The sequence below is a fragment of the Microcaecilia unicolor genome, chromosome 1 (assembly GCF_901765095.1).
Source record: "Microcaecilia unicolor chromosome 1, aMicUni1.1, whole genome shotgun sequence".
Lineage (NCBI taxonomy): Eukaryota > Metazoa > Chordata > Amphibia > Gymnophiona > Siphonopidae > Microcaecilia > Microcaecilia unicolor.
The window spans coordinates 162305157-162319841 of NC_044031.1; the positions used below are offsets into that span (position 1 = coordinate 162305157).

Genomic DNA, 14685 nt, shown 5'->3' on the forward strand with positions numbered 1-14685 from the left:
TCCTGGAGAGCTGTAGGTTCAACTTTCAGTTTTATTTACACCACAAAGATGCTGTATTTTGGTTTCTCTAGCTAATTTATGTGTTTTTATCATCAGTGGCTGAGATATCTTGTTTTACTCCTGAGGAAGGCGTGATTAGTGCCAATACAAAGGACTGCGTAGAGCCTTTGGAACTAACATAGAGGCATATTTTCAAAGCACTTATCCTTCCAAAGTTCCATAGATTTCTATGGAACTTTGGAAGGCTAAGTGCTTTGAAAACATGCCTGTTTAGTAACATAGTAAATTACGGCAGATAAAGATATGTACGGTCCATCCAGTCTGCTCAACAAGATAAACTCATTTTACATGTGATACTTATCTCTCCCCATATTCAGCTTTTCCCTTCTTCCCGTACTATCCTGCCTTGCCCACCCTAACCCACTTGAGTGCCACATCTCTTCCTCTTTCTTCCAGGCCTGCCTACCCCCTGAACAGTCTTGACTTCTCTTCCCTTCAACCTTCCTCCTCCAATCAAGTCTCTCTTCCCCTCTCCCTCTTGCCAACTCTCCTCCATAGCCCCAGTCCCCTGTACCTCTCCAGCAGCAGCAATGATTAAGAAAGTTTTCCATCAGCATCGGGGCCTCTTCTCAGGTGAATCCCACCTACGCGGATAACAGGAAGTTGCCTCAAAGTAGGCGGGCAGCTCCGACTGGTGAAAAACTGCCTCAATCGCTGCTGCCAGAGAGGTACAGGGGCCTGGGGCTACAGAGGAGAACCAGCGGAAGGAAGGAGAGATGCAGGACTCACGGGGCAGGGAAGAGAAAAAGAGACATAATAAGGGAGCAGCAGCAGTTAGGGTGGCGGTGGGAGTTCAGGATTTGCCGCAGCACCCCTGCGAGTTCGCTGCGGTGCAAAGTTTGGGAACCACTGGGTTTGGGGGACACTTCTGTTTGTTTCTGTATAGGCTCTCCCAGAGCACATGTTCCAGATCCCTGTGTCTTATGGGACTCTTTGTAATGGCTTGCCTTGTTTTTTGTGGGTGATGAGCAAGTTGCCCCCCTTTCTCTCCCCATCAGGTCTGTAAGAGTTAGTCTGCAGCATTCTCCTCTGTGAACTGAAACTGCCTAAGCTGTATTTTGCTGCATTACTCCCTTGAAGCTACTGTGATGCTATCAAGAATTAACCAGTGTAAAAGTATAAACAGCATCTCTACTCAGTGTGTTGTTGATTTACTCCCAGCTTCTCTCTTGCATGGAGAGAGAGCTGGTGAAGAACAGGCTCTTATTTTGCAAGGCAAAAACTCTCTTGGCCAGCACATCTGAATAGTAAGTTATTTTTCCTTGTTTGATTATTGCTTTAAAGATGATTTTGGTTCAACAGTTCTAGACTTCTCATAGTGATGTTCTTTACTCTGATTTAAACTGCATGCCAATTACACCCAGTGAGAGGGCGGAACATGGAGCCTTGTGTAAAATACATGCAAGGCAGTGTGAAAAATATGTGTACTTGGTGTTACGTACAAGGGCTAGCACAATGAACAGAATGCTGACATTGGGAGGATTGGAAGAGGGCAAGAACTGCCATGAACATCTACCACACTACTACCTCTGCATGCAGAACTTGACTATTATTAGCTTTAAGCCGTGTGGTATAGGAAGTGCCATTGCTGCAAGTCTCCTGATATTGAAGACTTACACTAGCATTCCTTCCTGCATGATGTGTGTGTAAAGCGGGGGTGTCATTGGTAGGTAGCTGCCTATAGTATACCTGGAGTAGGATAATCCCTCATAGGTACATAGTACATTTGGTTGGAGCAGGCAGCTATGTCAACAAGACTACCCTGTTTTAGATAGGAGGGAAAGATAAACTGCCTTCGACTACTGACCTCATTTTTAGATGGTAAAACTTTCACTGTAATCTTCAATTTGAAGTTTAGGTGTTTGGTGTGATTGTTTTATTTATTTTAGGCTATTTATACCCCGCCTTTTGCCACAGTTTTGCAGCCCCAAAGCGGCATAGATTCATCTTTAAAGTTTTCAAATTAAACATTTGACCTCCTTGATGCTCATAAAGTTATGATTTCTTTGTCAAATTAGATCTTATTTCTCCTTGGATCATTTACAGAAAATAACTTATGCCATGATAGCTTCATAGTTGGATTATTGCAATTCTTTGTATTTGGGCAATAAGTAACTTCTGACTAAAATCCAACTACTTCAGATTATGGCAGCTAAAATAATTCTTTAAATATGAAAGAGTTACTCCATTGTTAAAATCACTGCATTGGCTCCCTGTTATATCTCGCACTAGGAGGAAAAAGAACTGCAAGGGCCAAAAACACCCCTCCTGCTGCAATTATTATTTTTATTTGTGTTGCTGGCTATTTATTTTACTTTTTTTTTAATTTATAATCCACTTATAACTAAGCGGAGTACAGTTAAAAAACACAGCACAACAGACTGTTCATCTTCAAATCCCCTTCCAGCTCAGGGGAAGGGAAGCCAAGCTGACCCAGGAACCGGAAGGGCAAGTAATGTGTGTGGTGGGAGGGGGGCTGATCACCTGGGTCTAACACCCTTAGGGTAGAAGATCCCCATGGCCCAGCTCCGCTACAACCAGTGCACACAATCCAAGAACAGGGAGATGATTCTCACGTTTCTTTTTCAGCTGAAAGTAAAACCCATAGAGACACTCATGATTGCCCTAGTACCACCCCCTTCCCCCCATTAAGGTCTTTTAACCAGACCACACTGCAAAGGGTTAGTATGTCTATCATCTGCTGGAAATTTCGAAATACTAGCTGAGGACTGCACAGGACAGTTATGGTTCTGTCTCCATCTGCTGATAGTAGTGCATAACCCAAGCATCTGGACAGGTCTGAAGTGATGATAAGGAAACCTGCAATAGCTGGGCATGAAATGGATGGGCTGGAATGGTCGGCTATGATGACACAAACTCAAAAGAACGATCTGCACAAATTTTACCTGCAAAAAAGTTTAATATTTAAAAGTAGGATGTCCAATTATGAGTTGTTGTTTTTTTAATTTATAATAATTTTTACAACTCTTTACAAGTCATTCACTTGTTAACAGCAACACAGCTTAAGAAACTATTTATAAGGAAAATAACAAAAATAAGAAATACTTATAATTCAGCTTTCTTAGACCACATTTAGAGGAGCGTGAAGAAGAAATATAGGAGTATCTTAGGAAATTCTAACATTTTTGAGACTATGTGTGGAGACTCTAATCAGTTATCCAACATTATTTTAATCTTTTCAAATCCAGAAAAGCTTTTAATTGTTCAGGTGTATAAAATATATACTTGGTCTCTCCCAAACGTATCGAACATTTACATGGATAAGCTAGGAAAAATGTAGCCCTGAGATCTAACACTTGCTGCTTCATCGCCAAAAAAATCTTTCTCCTTTCTTGAGTCACTTTAGTAACATCTGGATAAATCCAAATTTTTCCACCTCCAAACAGTTCTTTAGAATGATTAAAGTAAAGTTTTAAGATCTTGTTCAAATACAAAGGAGACTAATAATGTAGCTCTTTCTGATGCATTATCTATTGATTGTTCCAGAATTGCAGATATATTGTTCAGATCAGTATTTTCAACTTCGGGCATGAGTTCTCCATCGTTTTTCCCAGGTCTTTTAGGAAGATAATAAATCTTGTTAATCGGAGGAATAGCATTCAAAGGAACTGTTAAATTTTCAGACAAATATCTTTTAAATAAGTCTATACGTAACGATCCCGGTACTTTTGGGAAATTCAAGATACGAAGATTCAAACGCCTATTATAGTTTTCTATCTGCTCAATCTTCCTGTGAAGAGCCAGTTTATCTTTGACCACTGTTGGATTAAATTCTTGTAATTGCTTAATATCATTTTGAATCAAATTGACCTGGGATGATAAATCTTCTTTCACTACTTCCACTGTTTTTACCATATCTTTGAATTTGAGAGACAAAGCAGATATCTTACCTGATGACTTTTGAAGAATTATGTCCATTTCATTCAGTTTAAACCAAATTTTTTCAAGACTTATCTCCATGGTTGTTCCTGAGGCTCGGATTGAATCATGGGCCTCAATTTCCAGACGTTTCTGTCGCGGCGCAAGGCCCACGCCAGAGAGTTCACCCTCTACACCTTTGGTAGTGTGAAAACTGTCTCCGAGTGCTGCTGTTAACGCTGGACATAGAGGGCTGTTGGATTCTGAGGGCGGGGATAGAGATGTCTCCTGACCCAGCAGGGGTTCCGCTCCTCTGGCAGCCTCCACAACGGGTCCTGCCGCCCCCAGTTCCCTTGAAGAGACTCCAGCAAGGAAGCGATCCAGGCTTTGTTGGATTGGAGAGGAAGTCGAGGTAGGCGAGGGGACAAACCTCAGCATTCCTTTTCTTTTTGTATGTGGCATCTTAATTCAAGAATTAGATTGTAAAATCCAACAAAAGCCTGGCGTTCGCTCCCCAAACACCTTCACAGCGCCATCTTGACACGCCCCCCAATTATGAGTTTTTATAAAATTGATGAGCATGATTCCAGATCAAGAAACCTGCAAGCTAATTGAGGGAGACATAAGACTAAACGTAGGCACCCACCCACTGCTCTTGCACTGGTTCTACATCCAACAATGCCCATGTGTAATTTCAGCTACTACTTTGAAATGTAATCTTTAAAGTTAGCAATTATTTGGGTCATGGCCTTATATGCACTTCTACTAGAGTCCAACAGGACTAGCTGTATCAGTATTGCCAGGTATTTGTGATCTGGATTGGCCACTGTTGGAAACAGGATGCTGGGCTTGATGGACCTTTGGTCTTTCCCAGTATGGCAATACTGTACTATGCCCAAAAGTTACAGGTTCTATTAAAAATAATACTAGTTAAAAAAAAAAAAAATGCCTGCCTACTCTCTTTTCTGAGGCGGGAAACTGGTATCTACTTTAATTCGAAATTCTACTATCCGAAAACTTCCCCTAGATAGAACTAAGAGTGAGGCTTGGAACGTACAATCTGAGAAAAGCTATTGGAGCACCAATATGAGGCTTGAAACTCACAAAGAAAGCCGGAAGCAATGAGGTTTAATGACAACAGACTGAACTATTAGTTCAATCGTGAATGCCTCCCATACCAAAAATTTCCCGCCGCCGCCTTTCAAAACCCGCCCAACTGGCATTCGGCTCTTCTAAATGCAGGAAACAGCGCGAGCTGCTAACAGGATAGTTTACGTACCCTCCTCTCTCTCTCACATGATCAGCCTCAGCCCCCTCATCTTGTCCTTGTTATTGTGCGTATGGCTCGCGCTGACTGCTCGTGGAGCAACTATATCGTCACCGCACGCTGTTTTGTGACGCAAGCGCGCACGGAATCCTTGCCCCGTGCAACAATGTTCAATGGAACGGAGCTTGTTGTCGCTTCCAGAAGTGGAATGGCGGCACTGAGGGCCGGTTATTGAGTGAACCTTTCCTTTTTCCCGTTTGCCCGGGCTCGCAGCGGGGGCTTTCCCCCCGAGCCGCGTCCTCTTCTCTTTCTTCCATCTCGGCCGCGCTGCCGTCCTTGGGAGAATGGCAGCCTCGGGGGCGGACAAGAATCCCAACAAGAAGAAGACAGAGAAGAAATTCGCGGCGCGCGAGGAAGCGAAGTTGCTGGCCAGCTTCATGGGGGTGATGAACAGCATGCGCAAACAGGTGAGATCGCCCTGAGGGAAGGGGGATTTATCGTCTTTTGTTTATGGACTGGCATAATGAAAGGCAGTGGGAGGAAGTTTGGAGATCATCTAGTGCATTCACCACATTTGACATCCGGAGAGCCGATTCGCTGCAAGCCCTTCTTCAGTGGAGTAGTTTGGCCTCAGCCTCGGGGTCTTGTAGAAAAGCCCTTGAGAGGGCCTTAGTCCTATCCTGCATACATTCAACTTGCTCTCATGTTTCTGTGTTCATATATGTCACGCAAGCACACTGGTGTTCAAACCCTGCTTTGGATCCCGTAGACCTGATTGGGTGTAAGGGAAATGGGACTTGATATACCGCCTTTCTGAGTTTTTTTGCAACTACATTCAAAGCGGTTTACATATATTCAGGTACTTATTTTGTACCAGGGGCAGTGGCAGATAATTTGCTTATATTGTAACGATTGAAGTTACGGGCCACTCCGAACTAGTGCTTGTTACATAGGTTGGTGTTTACTTTGGTGTTGTCGTCCGTGTGTGCCATGGCAGAAGGATGTACACTAAGGGAAAAAAGGCACACCCACCCTTGCATAAGAATTATTAAAGGGGATAAGGAGAAATGTAGCATATAGCAGATCCTGAAAAACTCCCACAACTCTTCAACATATGACAATAAAAATAGAAGACACCCCCTCCAGAGGGGCACCACCTTGTAGTGGTGGAGGGGCTTATATGTTTCAGTAACACAGAGGGCTATGCTGAAGGGTTACCCATATCAGACAGGCCTCTGAGGAGAAACCAGACAAAGAGTGGCCCAACTAGGGAGAGTGGAAGGATGGCGACCCTAAGCTCGTACGTTCAGTGGCCCAGCTGACCTCTGAAGTTCTGACGTTGTTTATTTGAAATTTCCTCTCTGCAATTGCAGTTACCTTAACTGAGAGGAAGGGGACAATTGGGAGTCAGCTGCCGATGGCCAGCGTTTTGTCCCCTGTGCAGCAAGTGTGGGACCGCTGCGTGAGGAGCTGCCCACAGATGACTGGGTTGGTGAGTCCTTTGATTAGCGCCGGTGAAGGAGCGTCGACGCTCTTGGACCTGGAAACAACTTCATCGCTCCCGAATCATTTAACCACCATGTCCAAAGGAGTGGAGGAGTGAGTTAGGAGTGTATGCTGAAACTGAAGTCGTTTACAGCTGAACGCGGGTCGGTGGTGCCACTCCTAAACCCGCAAGAGCTATCAGCTTGGAGTTTTTGGCTCCCGTGGAGGTTACATTGAATATCATCTGGATGGCGCTCCAGGACCTAACAGTGGTAGTAAATAAGTTTGCTTCTACTATAAACTTATTAGGGAGCCACATGGATAATCTAATGAATCCTTTGAGAATGAAAAATTGATATGGCAAATGAAATTCTACAGGAGTAGGAAATAGTTAAGATTTTGAAGATGATAATAGACCAGAAAAATTTGAACAAAATGAATATTATTACAGATGATTAATATCGAGATTATTGTTTTCCTAGAGTTCCGGGTATGGCTCCTAAAGTTTTTTCCTTTGGAATGACTCCTCTTAGTATATTTATTCAAAAGGAGTGAAGCCTGTGAAATTGGGGTTTTATCTATTTATTTATTTGTAGCATTTGTGTCCCACATTTTCCCACCAATTTGCAGGCTCAATGTGGCTTACATTTGCCGGAATGGCGGTTGCCATTTCCTTGTAACAGGATTACGAATGGTATTGCGTTAGGGTGCATACATACGTGGAGACATACATGGAACATGATTTAAATGGGATAGCTCATGGTGTTAGTAAATACTATTTGCAGACATACATGATAAGGAAAAATACATTAATGTGATGTAATAATGTCTCTAAGTAATAGATTAGATTGTACCATACATTAGATCGTCGACTATAGGGAGACCCTATTCGACATACAGTTTAGAGTGGTAATGCTTGATCATTAGTATCATAGAGATTAGGCAGTCGAGCGATAAAAGTTCATCTTGTATAGATCAAGTATAGTATTAATATTTAGTATTTAAGATGGATGTTTATGGTATGCCTTCTTGAAAAGGTCCGTTTTCAGTAGCCTTCGGAAGATGGTTAGGTCTTGTGTTGTTTTTATGGCCTTTGGTAGTGTATTCCATATCTGTGTGCATATGTATGAGAAACTGGTTGCGTATATGGATTTATATTTCAGTCCTTTACAGTTAGGATAATGGAGATTGAGGAACGTGCGTGATGATCTTTTTGCATTTCTAGTAGGCAAGTCTATTAGGTCTGACATGTAGGCAGGGGCTTCCCCGTAGATGATTTTATGGACCAGGGTGCAAACTTTGAACGTAATTCTTTCTTTTAGTGGAAGCCAGTGTAGTTTTTCTCTTAGGGGTTTTGCGCTTTCGTATTTCGTTTTCCCAAATATGAGTCTGGCTGCTGTGTTTTGAGCGGTTTGTAGCTTCTTGATGATTTGCTCTTTGCATCTGGCATAAATGGCGTTGCAGTAATCTAGATGGCTTAGCACCATCGATTGTACTAGGCTGCGGAATACTTCCCTTGGGAAGAAAGGTTTGATTCTTTTAAGTTTCCAAAATTGAGTAGAACATTTTCTTTGCTGTATTTTTCGCATGGTCTTCCAATGTGAGATTTCAGTCAATTGTGACTCCCAGAATTTTCAGGCTCTCTGAGACCTTAAGTGTATAATCTGGGGTGTTTATGGTATTGGGTTTGTTTGTGTTGTATTGTGAGGACAGGATGAGACATAGAGGCATATTTTCAAAGCACTTAGCCTTCCAAAGTTCCATAGGTTTCTATGGAACTTTGGGAGGCTAAGTGCTTTGAAAATGAGCTTGATTGTGTTTTTTCTGCATTTAGCTTTAGTTGGAATGCATCCGCCCATGAATCAGTGGGAATTGGATTAGAGACTCAAGTGTTTGTATTGTTAAATAATTTCTCGTTTTAAAAGAGAAAAAATGAAATCAGTTGTATTATTTCCACTAATATTGAACAATAAGTATGTTTCCAATGAAATAAATTGACTATGCACCGTTTTGGGTTTGAAGAAGCCAAGAAAGCTGTAAAACCTCTTATAGCACTCAGCTATTTCAGGACAAAGCTTATGTTGTAGTGTCAATCATTTGCCAGTGTCCCTATAATTCATCTTACTGCATTTTATTCAGTATCAAAGTATTAAAAAAATCAGTGGTGTCAAAAGTGTCAATAATGCGACCACTTATCTTTAGTTGTGCCACCTGCGATTATCCTGCTTATAATCGAATGAGAAAAATGCCCAAGTTCCGACCTAAATCGGGAGATGGACGTTTATCTCACAAAAATGAATAACGCGGTATAATGGAAAGCCGATTTTGGACGTTTTCAACTGCACTCCATCGCGGAAGCGTACAAAGTTGACGGGGGCGTGTCGGAGGCGTGGCGAAGGTGGAACTGGGGCGTGGTTATCGGCCGAGGAGAGATGGGCGCCTTTCGCCAATAATGGAAAAAAAGTATGCGTTTGTAGCTAGAATTTAGGGCACTTTTCCTGGACCCTGTTTTTTCACGAATAAGGCCCCAAAAAGTGCCCTAAATGACCAGATTACCCCCAGAGGGAATCGGGGATGACCTCCCCTGACTCCCCCAGTGGTCACTAACCCCCTCCCACCACAAAAAATGATGTTTCACAACTTTTTATTTTCACCCTCAAATGTCATACCCACCTCCCTGGCAGCAGTATGCAGGTCCCTGGAGCAGTTGTTAGGAGGTGCAGTGGACTTCAGGCAGGTGGACCCAGGCCCATCCCCACCTACCTGTTACAATTGTGCTGCTTAATGCTTAGTCGTCCAACCCCCCCCAAACCCACTGTACCCACATGTAGGTGCCCCCCTTCACCCCTTAGGGCTATAGTAATGGTGTAGACTTGTGGGCAGTGGGTTTTGAGGGGGATTTGGGGGGCTCAACACACAAGGGAAGGGTGCTATGCACCTGGGAGCTCTTTTACCTTTTTTTTTGTTTTTGTAAAAGTGCCCCCTAGGGTGCCCGGTTGGTGCCCTGGCATGTGAGGGGGACCAGTGCACTACGAATCCTGGCCCCTCCCACGAACAAATGCCTTGGATTTATTCGTTTTTGAGCTGGGCACTTTCATTTTCCATTATCACTGAAAAACAAAAACGCCCAGCTCACAAATTGTCGAATAAACATGGACGTCTATTTTTTTCGAAAATACGGTTTGGTCCGCCCCTTCACGGACCCGTTCTCGGAGATAAACGCCCATGGAGATAGACGTTTTCGTTCAATTATGCCCCTCCATGTCACCTAACGCCCACTCAAGATAATGGCGTTTCTGTCAATCAAAGACCTGCATCTGGGGTTATAAACAAGCAGTCGCACAATTTACAATAAAAACATAAAATCAGTAAGAATAACCACTGAATTTACGAACATATATGTAACAAAATCAATCTAAATGTGCTTATATTCAAAGTCGCTGAAGAGCAACAACTGGTGAAAAATGCTCTCTATTCAAACTTAGGACGCAGCGTGCCCACAGATGTAAGGTCCTTTAAACCCCCACGTACAAACATAATTGTGTCGTACAAAATGATTTAAGCGGTGGGAAAAACAATCCGCCAAGCAAAAACTACAAAAACTTCAAAAATTATTGTTTAAAAGCAACCCAACCGAAGGGGTGACTAATCAACACAGTATAAAAAAAAAAAGAAGAAACTCTTGGGGGGGGGGGGGGGGGGGGGGGAGGAAGAAAAACTAACCATCGCATGTTCTATTAAGGCCACGCAACATTAACGTGCCCAAAAAGTGTATCCAATGTCATTCTTTGTATCGTAGACTGGCATCCAAGTCACTTCCCCTTGGTGAAAGGCAAATTACTTCCAGCACTACAAATGTCAGATCTTCAAAATTGTGCCCCTGTGATCAGAAACAATAACTGAGGCACATAATTTATAGTATTCTGTAAATTAATGCACCTGTGGGACACACCTGTGGCTGTCCATGCTCCACCCACATGTACATCAACTCTCACAGTTACGTGCTACCTTATGGAATAGCGCTAGTGCACATAAGCGCCTGTCAATTTGATGACACCTGCCTCGCAAAGATTACCAGAGCAGTCGAGAAATAGGAGTGGAGGAGTAGCCTAGTGGTTAGAGCACTAGACTTGACATCCAGAGGTGACCAGTTCAAATCCCACTGCTGCTCCTTGTGATCTTGGGCAAGTCACTTAACCCTCCATTGCCTCAGGTACAAACTTAGATTGTGAGCCCTCCAGGGACAGAGAACTACCCAGTGGTATCTGAATGTAACTCACCTTGAGCTACTACTGAAAAAGGTGTGAGCAAAATCTAAAATAAAATAAATCTAAATACTAAAAATAGTGGAACACCAGTATGGCAAAACAGTGTTTATTATTCAACAAAGGCCCTGCATGGCCATGTTTCAGCATTTGGGTTTAATTCCCCTGAGATTGTAAGCCCTTCAGGCTCACCTTGAACTAACTAGGTTTGAGCTAAATCCAAAGTCCTTTCCCTTCCTTCCCTATATGTCTTTATAGAATAGCCTCTCAAACCCTGTCAGAATTGTGGTGGAAATGTACCCATACACATTTATACCTGCTTCAGAACAAGCTTAAATGTGAGCATGTGAAGTCTACTTGTGCCTGTGTATTCGTGTTCCACACAAATTACACACTTAAACATGAATATACAGGGTCACCATGGAGTAATTTTGTGAAAGTTCTTTTCTGAGGGTAAAACAAGGTTTACCCACAGAAAAAATAAAGTTATAAAATTACCCTTGGAGTCCAGCTGCCTGTTGTGAGCCCACTGAGCATCAGTCCTGAAACTGGGCAAGAGAGCAATTGTGTTATTGTAACACGGACCTGTATGTTCCTCAGTCCAAAGGCAAGTCACGTACAGGCATAGATGCCATACTTGAACACCCCCAGTGTTGAGCAGATTTTTACACTGTGTCCTGTGTGTTGAGTTTAGCATACATGATCAGTTTGAAAAGTTGGCTACTATACAGGGTGTTGACAGGGCACATCTTTTTATTACCATTTTGTTTTTAACAGTTTTCTCTGTGGCTTCTGAATGCCAAAATAGGCCTACAAGAGACTTCTTAGTAAAATGGTGACATGGTCAGTCATGAAGGGGCATTCTTGTTTGCCTTCAGTGTTTTCAGTATTTCTCACTTCTAAAAGCAACTTTATTTTGTTAGTGTACTACATTGTACTTGTTCAGTCAGCACACAACCGCTCATGATTTGTAGGCCCATTCGGGGGTGGGGAGGGGGGTGGGCATTTCTTCTAGCTAAGATTTTTGGTATTTGGTTCGTACTAGCTGTAGTGGCCTATGGGAACCAGATATCCCAGTGTTTTCAGTTCAGGCAGTGTCTAGGGAAATGCAACAGAAGTAGAAATTTGGAGGGGGGGGGGGGGGGGGGGGGAGGAGTTAGATTTATGTTTTTTTTCTCCCCAGAGAATTGTCTCTAAACTAATTCTTTTATTTGTTCTTGCTTTTCTTCCTGTATCCTGCAAGCAGAAGACTCTGTGCGACGTCATCCTCATGGTCCAAGAGAGAAAGATTGCAGCTCATCGTGTAGTCCTGGCTGCAGCCAGTCACTTTTTCAATCTGATGTTTACCAGTAAGTAATTTTTAAATTTGTGACCATCTCTGGGGAAAGGTGACTAAAGTACCAGATCCAAAATGTTGAGAGTGGCCAATTTTTCATGTCATGGGTCCAAAGGTTACGTGTCTGAACTTCTGTAACTTTAATTTTTTTCACATAAAAGGATGGGGTTTGGACTGTTGTATTACAAATTGTTTGTTCCAACAGAACTCATTAAAACCTCTTTTTTTTGTGCTTTAGTTTTCATTTCCCTGAGATGATCAGATTTCAACATCTTATGGTTTGTTATACTAATTTGAAACCCTACAGCAAAAGAGATTTTTAGATGTGAACACAGATCCAAAAGCTTTGAGCAGGAAGCGCACAAATTATGGGGTATTATTTGTTCCTGGTATAGCAGTTACTTTTGTTTCTCGGTTACCCAGTTCTCCCCCATGCCCCCTTGGTACTGTTTGGTTGCTGTGATACTGGTTAGCATTAGAAATGTCTGCATGATCTCGGTTGCATTTTGCACACATCTTTTGGAAGACCTTGGGTTTGATTAATGTGTTAACTGTGAATAAGAATTTTTGTTGTGAATATTTGTAGAGGACTTCACAGTTAGCCTTGATCAAGGGCCCCTGAAGACTTGAGCAAGACTTCTATGGGGGTGGATTACAGTCAGAGTGGTTTACATATTATATACAGGTCAGGTTCTTATAATTTTTGTACCTGGGGCAATGGAGGGTTGAGTTGCCCAGAGTCACAAGGAACTGCAGTAGGAATCAAACCCAGTTCCCCAGATTTTCAGGCTGCTGCATTAACCATTAGGCTACTCCTCTCCAACAACACAAACCTAAAAAAAGATTTGCACTGATTCTAAAGGAGGCAGATACTGGAGGGTTTGTTTTACTGTTAGGAGTGTTTTCTTGGAACTGAAGAAGAGTAAATGCTGTTTACTGAAAGCAGCTGCAGTTATCTGCTGGTTCCCTGTTTCAAGCATTCACAGAAGTGTGAGGCCAGATACCAACCTAAAGGACTAGTGGCCCAGTCTCCAATAAGAAACATATAAACCATGAAAAATCAGCGTGCAGTTTTGCAGTCTGACAGGCCTGCAGTCTGAAATGTTTTTCAGTAGCAGAGTACCTCAATGGAAGCCTTATTACTAACCTGAAGAGCATGAAAAGCAGGCAGATGCACTGTCCTTTTCTTTCCTTATCTGGAGCCACTAAATTTAAAGGAAAGTGGAATTTGATCAGAACTGCTTCTGTGTTTGTTATCCCAAGTGCTACACAAATCAAGTCAGTTTTATCCAGATTCAGGCTTGGAGTCCATGTGGTTCAGTTGTTCTCCCTAGCATGCGCTTGTGGGTCTCTGCCCATTTTTCTGTTTTTTTCATGCATTATCAGTGCCTTATACACAGAACTGGAATAAGGAGTGAAGCGGCTGTAGGTTCAGGGCACCTCTGAGCTAGCAGAACCAGTCTGTTTTGGTTTTTTAATGGGGAAGTGTCTTCTAAAATCATCATGTCTGTCTCTGTGTTCCTCCCTCATAATAACTTTTGACCCTATCAATCAGATTGTACTACAGACGGTAGAGCTCTGCCTAAGCTCTGGCTCCCATGTGTCAAGCCCTACGGCTATTACCTATGCTTGGAATCGCTCTCTGTTTTCTTTATAAGGAAACAGGTCAGAACATGTTGTGATGTAATCAAACATTTAGAAAGCTGCCTTGCCATTAATTAAGAAACTAGACATTGTGAAACATTCATATACTGCTTTTTACGTGTATAACAGCGTGGCTGATTAGAACATTAATTAAAACTTATGAGCATCCGTAAACAGTAGTAGAAAAAGTGAGTTACTTTGGACAGTAAATACAAAAAAACATTGTGAACATCCTGATGGTTGATATTTTTTTTTCCCTTGCAGCAAATATGCTGGAATCAAAGTCCTTTGAAGTGGAATTAAAGGATGCAGAGCCTGATATTATAGAGCAGCTTGTGGAGTTTGCTTACACTGCCAGGTACTCTTGATGTTATAAGCCTTACTCTGCCTGAGGCAGGAGTGATGCTGAGTACAGCGGGTTCCTCCTGTGAGCTTTTACAAAATATTTCTCTCTCTCTCTCTTCAGTGAATTATAGGGGTGTGTGTGTAGATGGACTGAGGCAGCCTGCTGTAGTACAGAGAGGTTGTGCTTCCTGTTTCTATGGTGTTGGAATCAAATTAGTCCTCACAACCATGAAAATGCAGCAGCTGACATCACTTATGAATATAAAGAGTTATTTCAGGATACATATGTGTATCTGAGCGGTTCCCTTCTTTAAGTTCTAGTAATGCAGTGTCAGGTGTACTAGACAGAAGTTATAGACACTTAGTTGTCAACCGCTTCACATGGTATCCACATCATCACCACA

General features: G+C 42.5%; 1 protein-coding gene across 1 annotated transcript in view; it reads left to right on the top strand.

Moving 5' to 3' along the window:
• The first annotated feature begins 5355 nt into the window (after positions 1–5355).
• KLHL7 (kelch like family member 7) overlaps positions 5356–14685 on the top strand; it is a 94255-nt gene continuing 84925 nt past the window's right edge. The window contains exons 1-3 of the mRNA XM_030201796.1: positions 5356–5673; positions 12203–12305; positions 14201–14294. Coding sequence (XP_030057656.1) covers positions 5551–5673; positions 12203–12305; positions 14201–14294 — 320 coding nt within the window. The 5' untranslated portion in view covers positions 5356–5550. The remainder of the gene's footprint in view (positions 5674–12202; positions 12306–14200; positions 14295–14685) is intronic.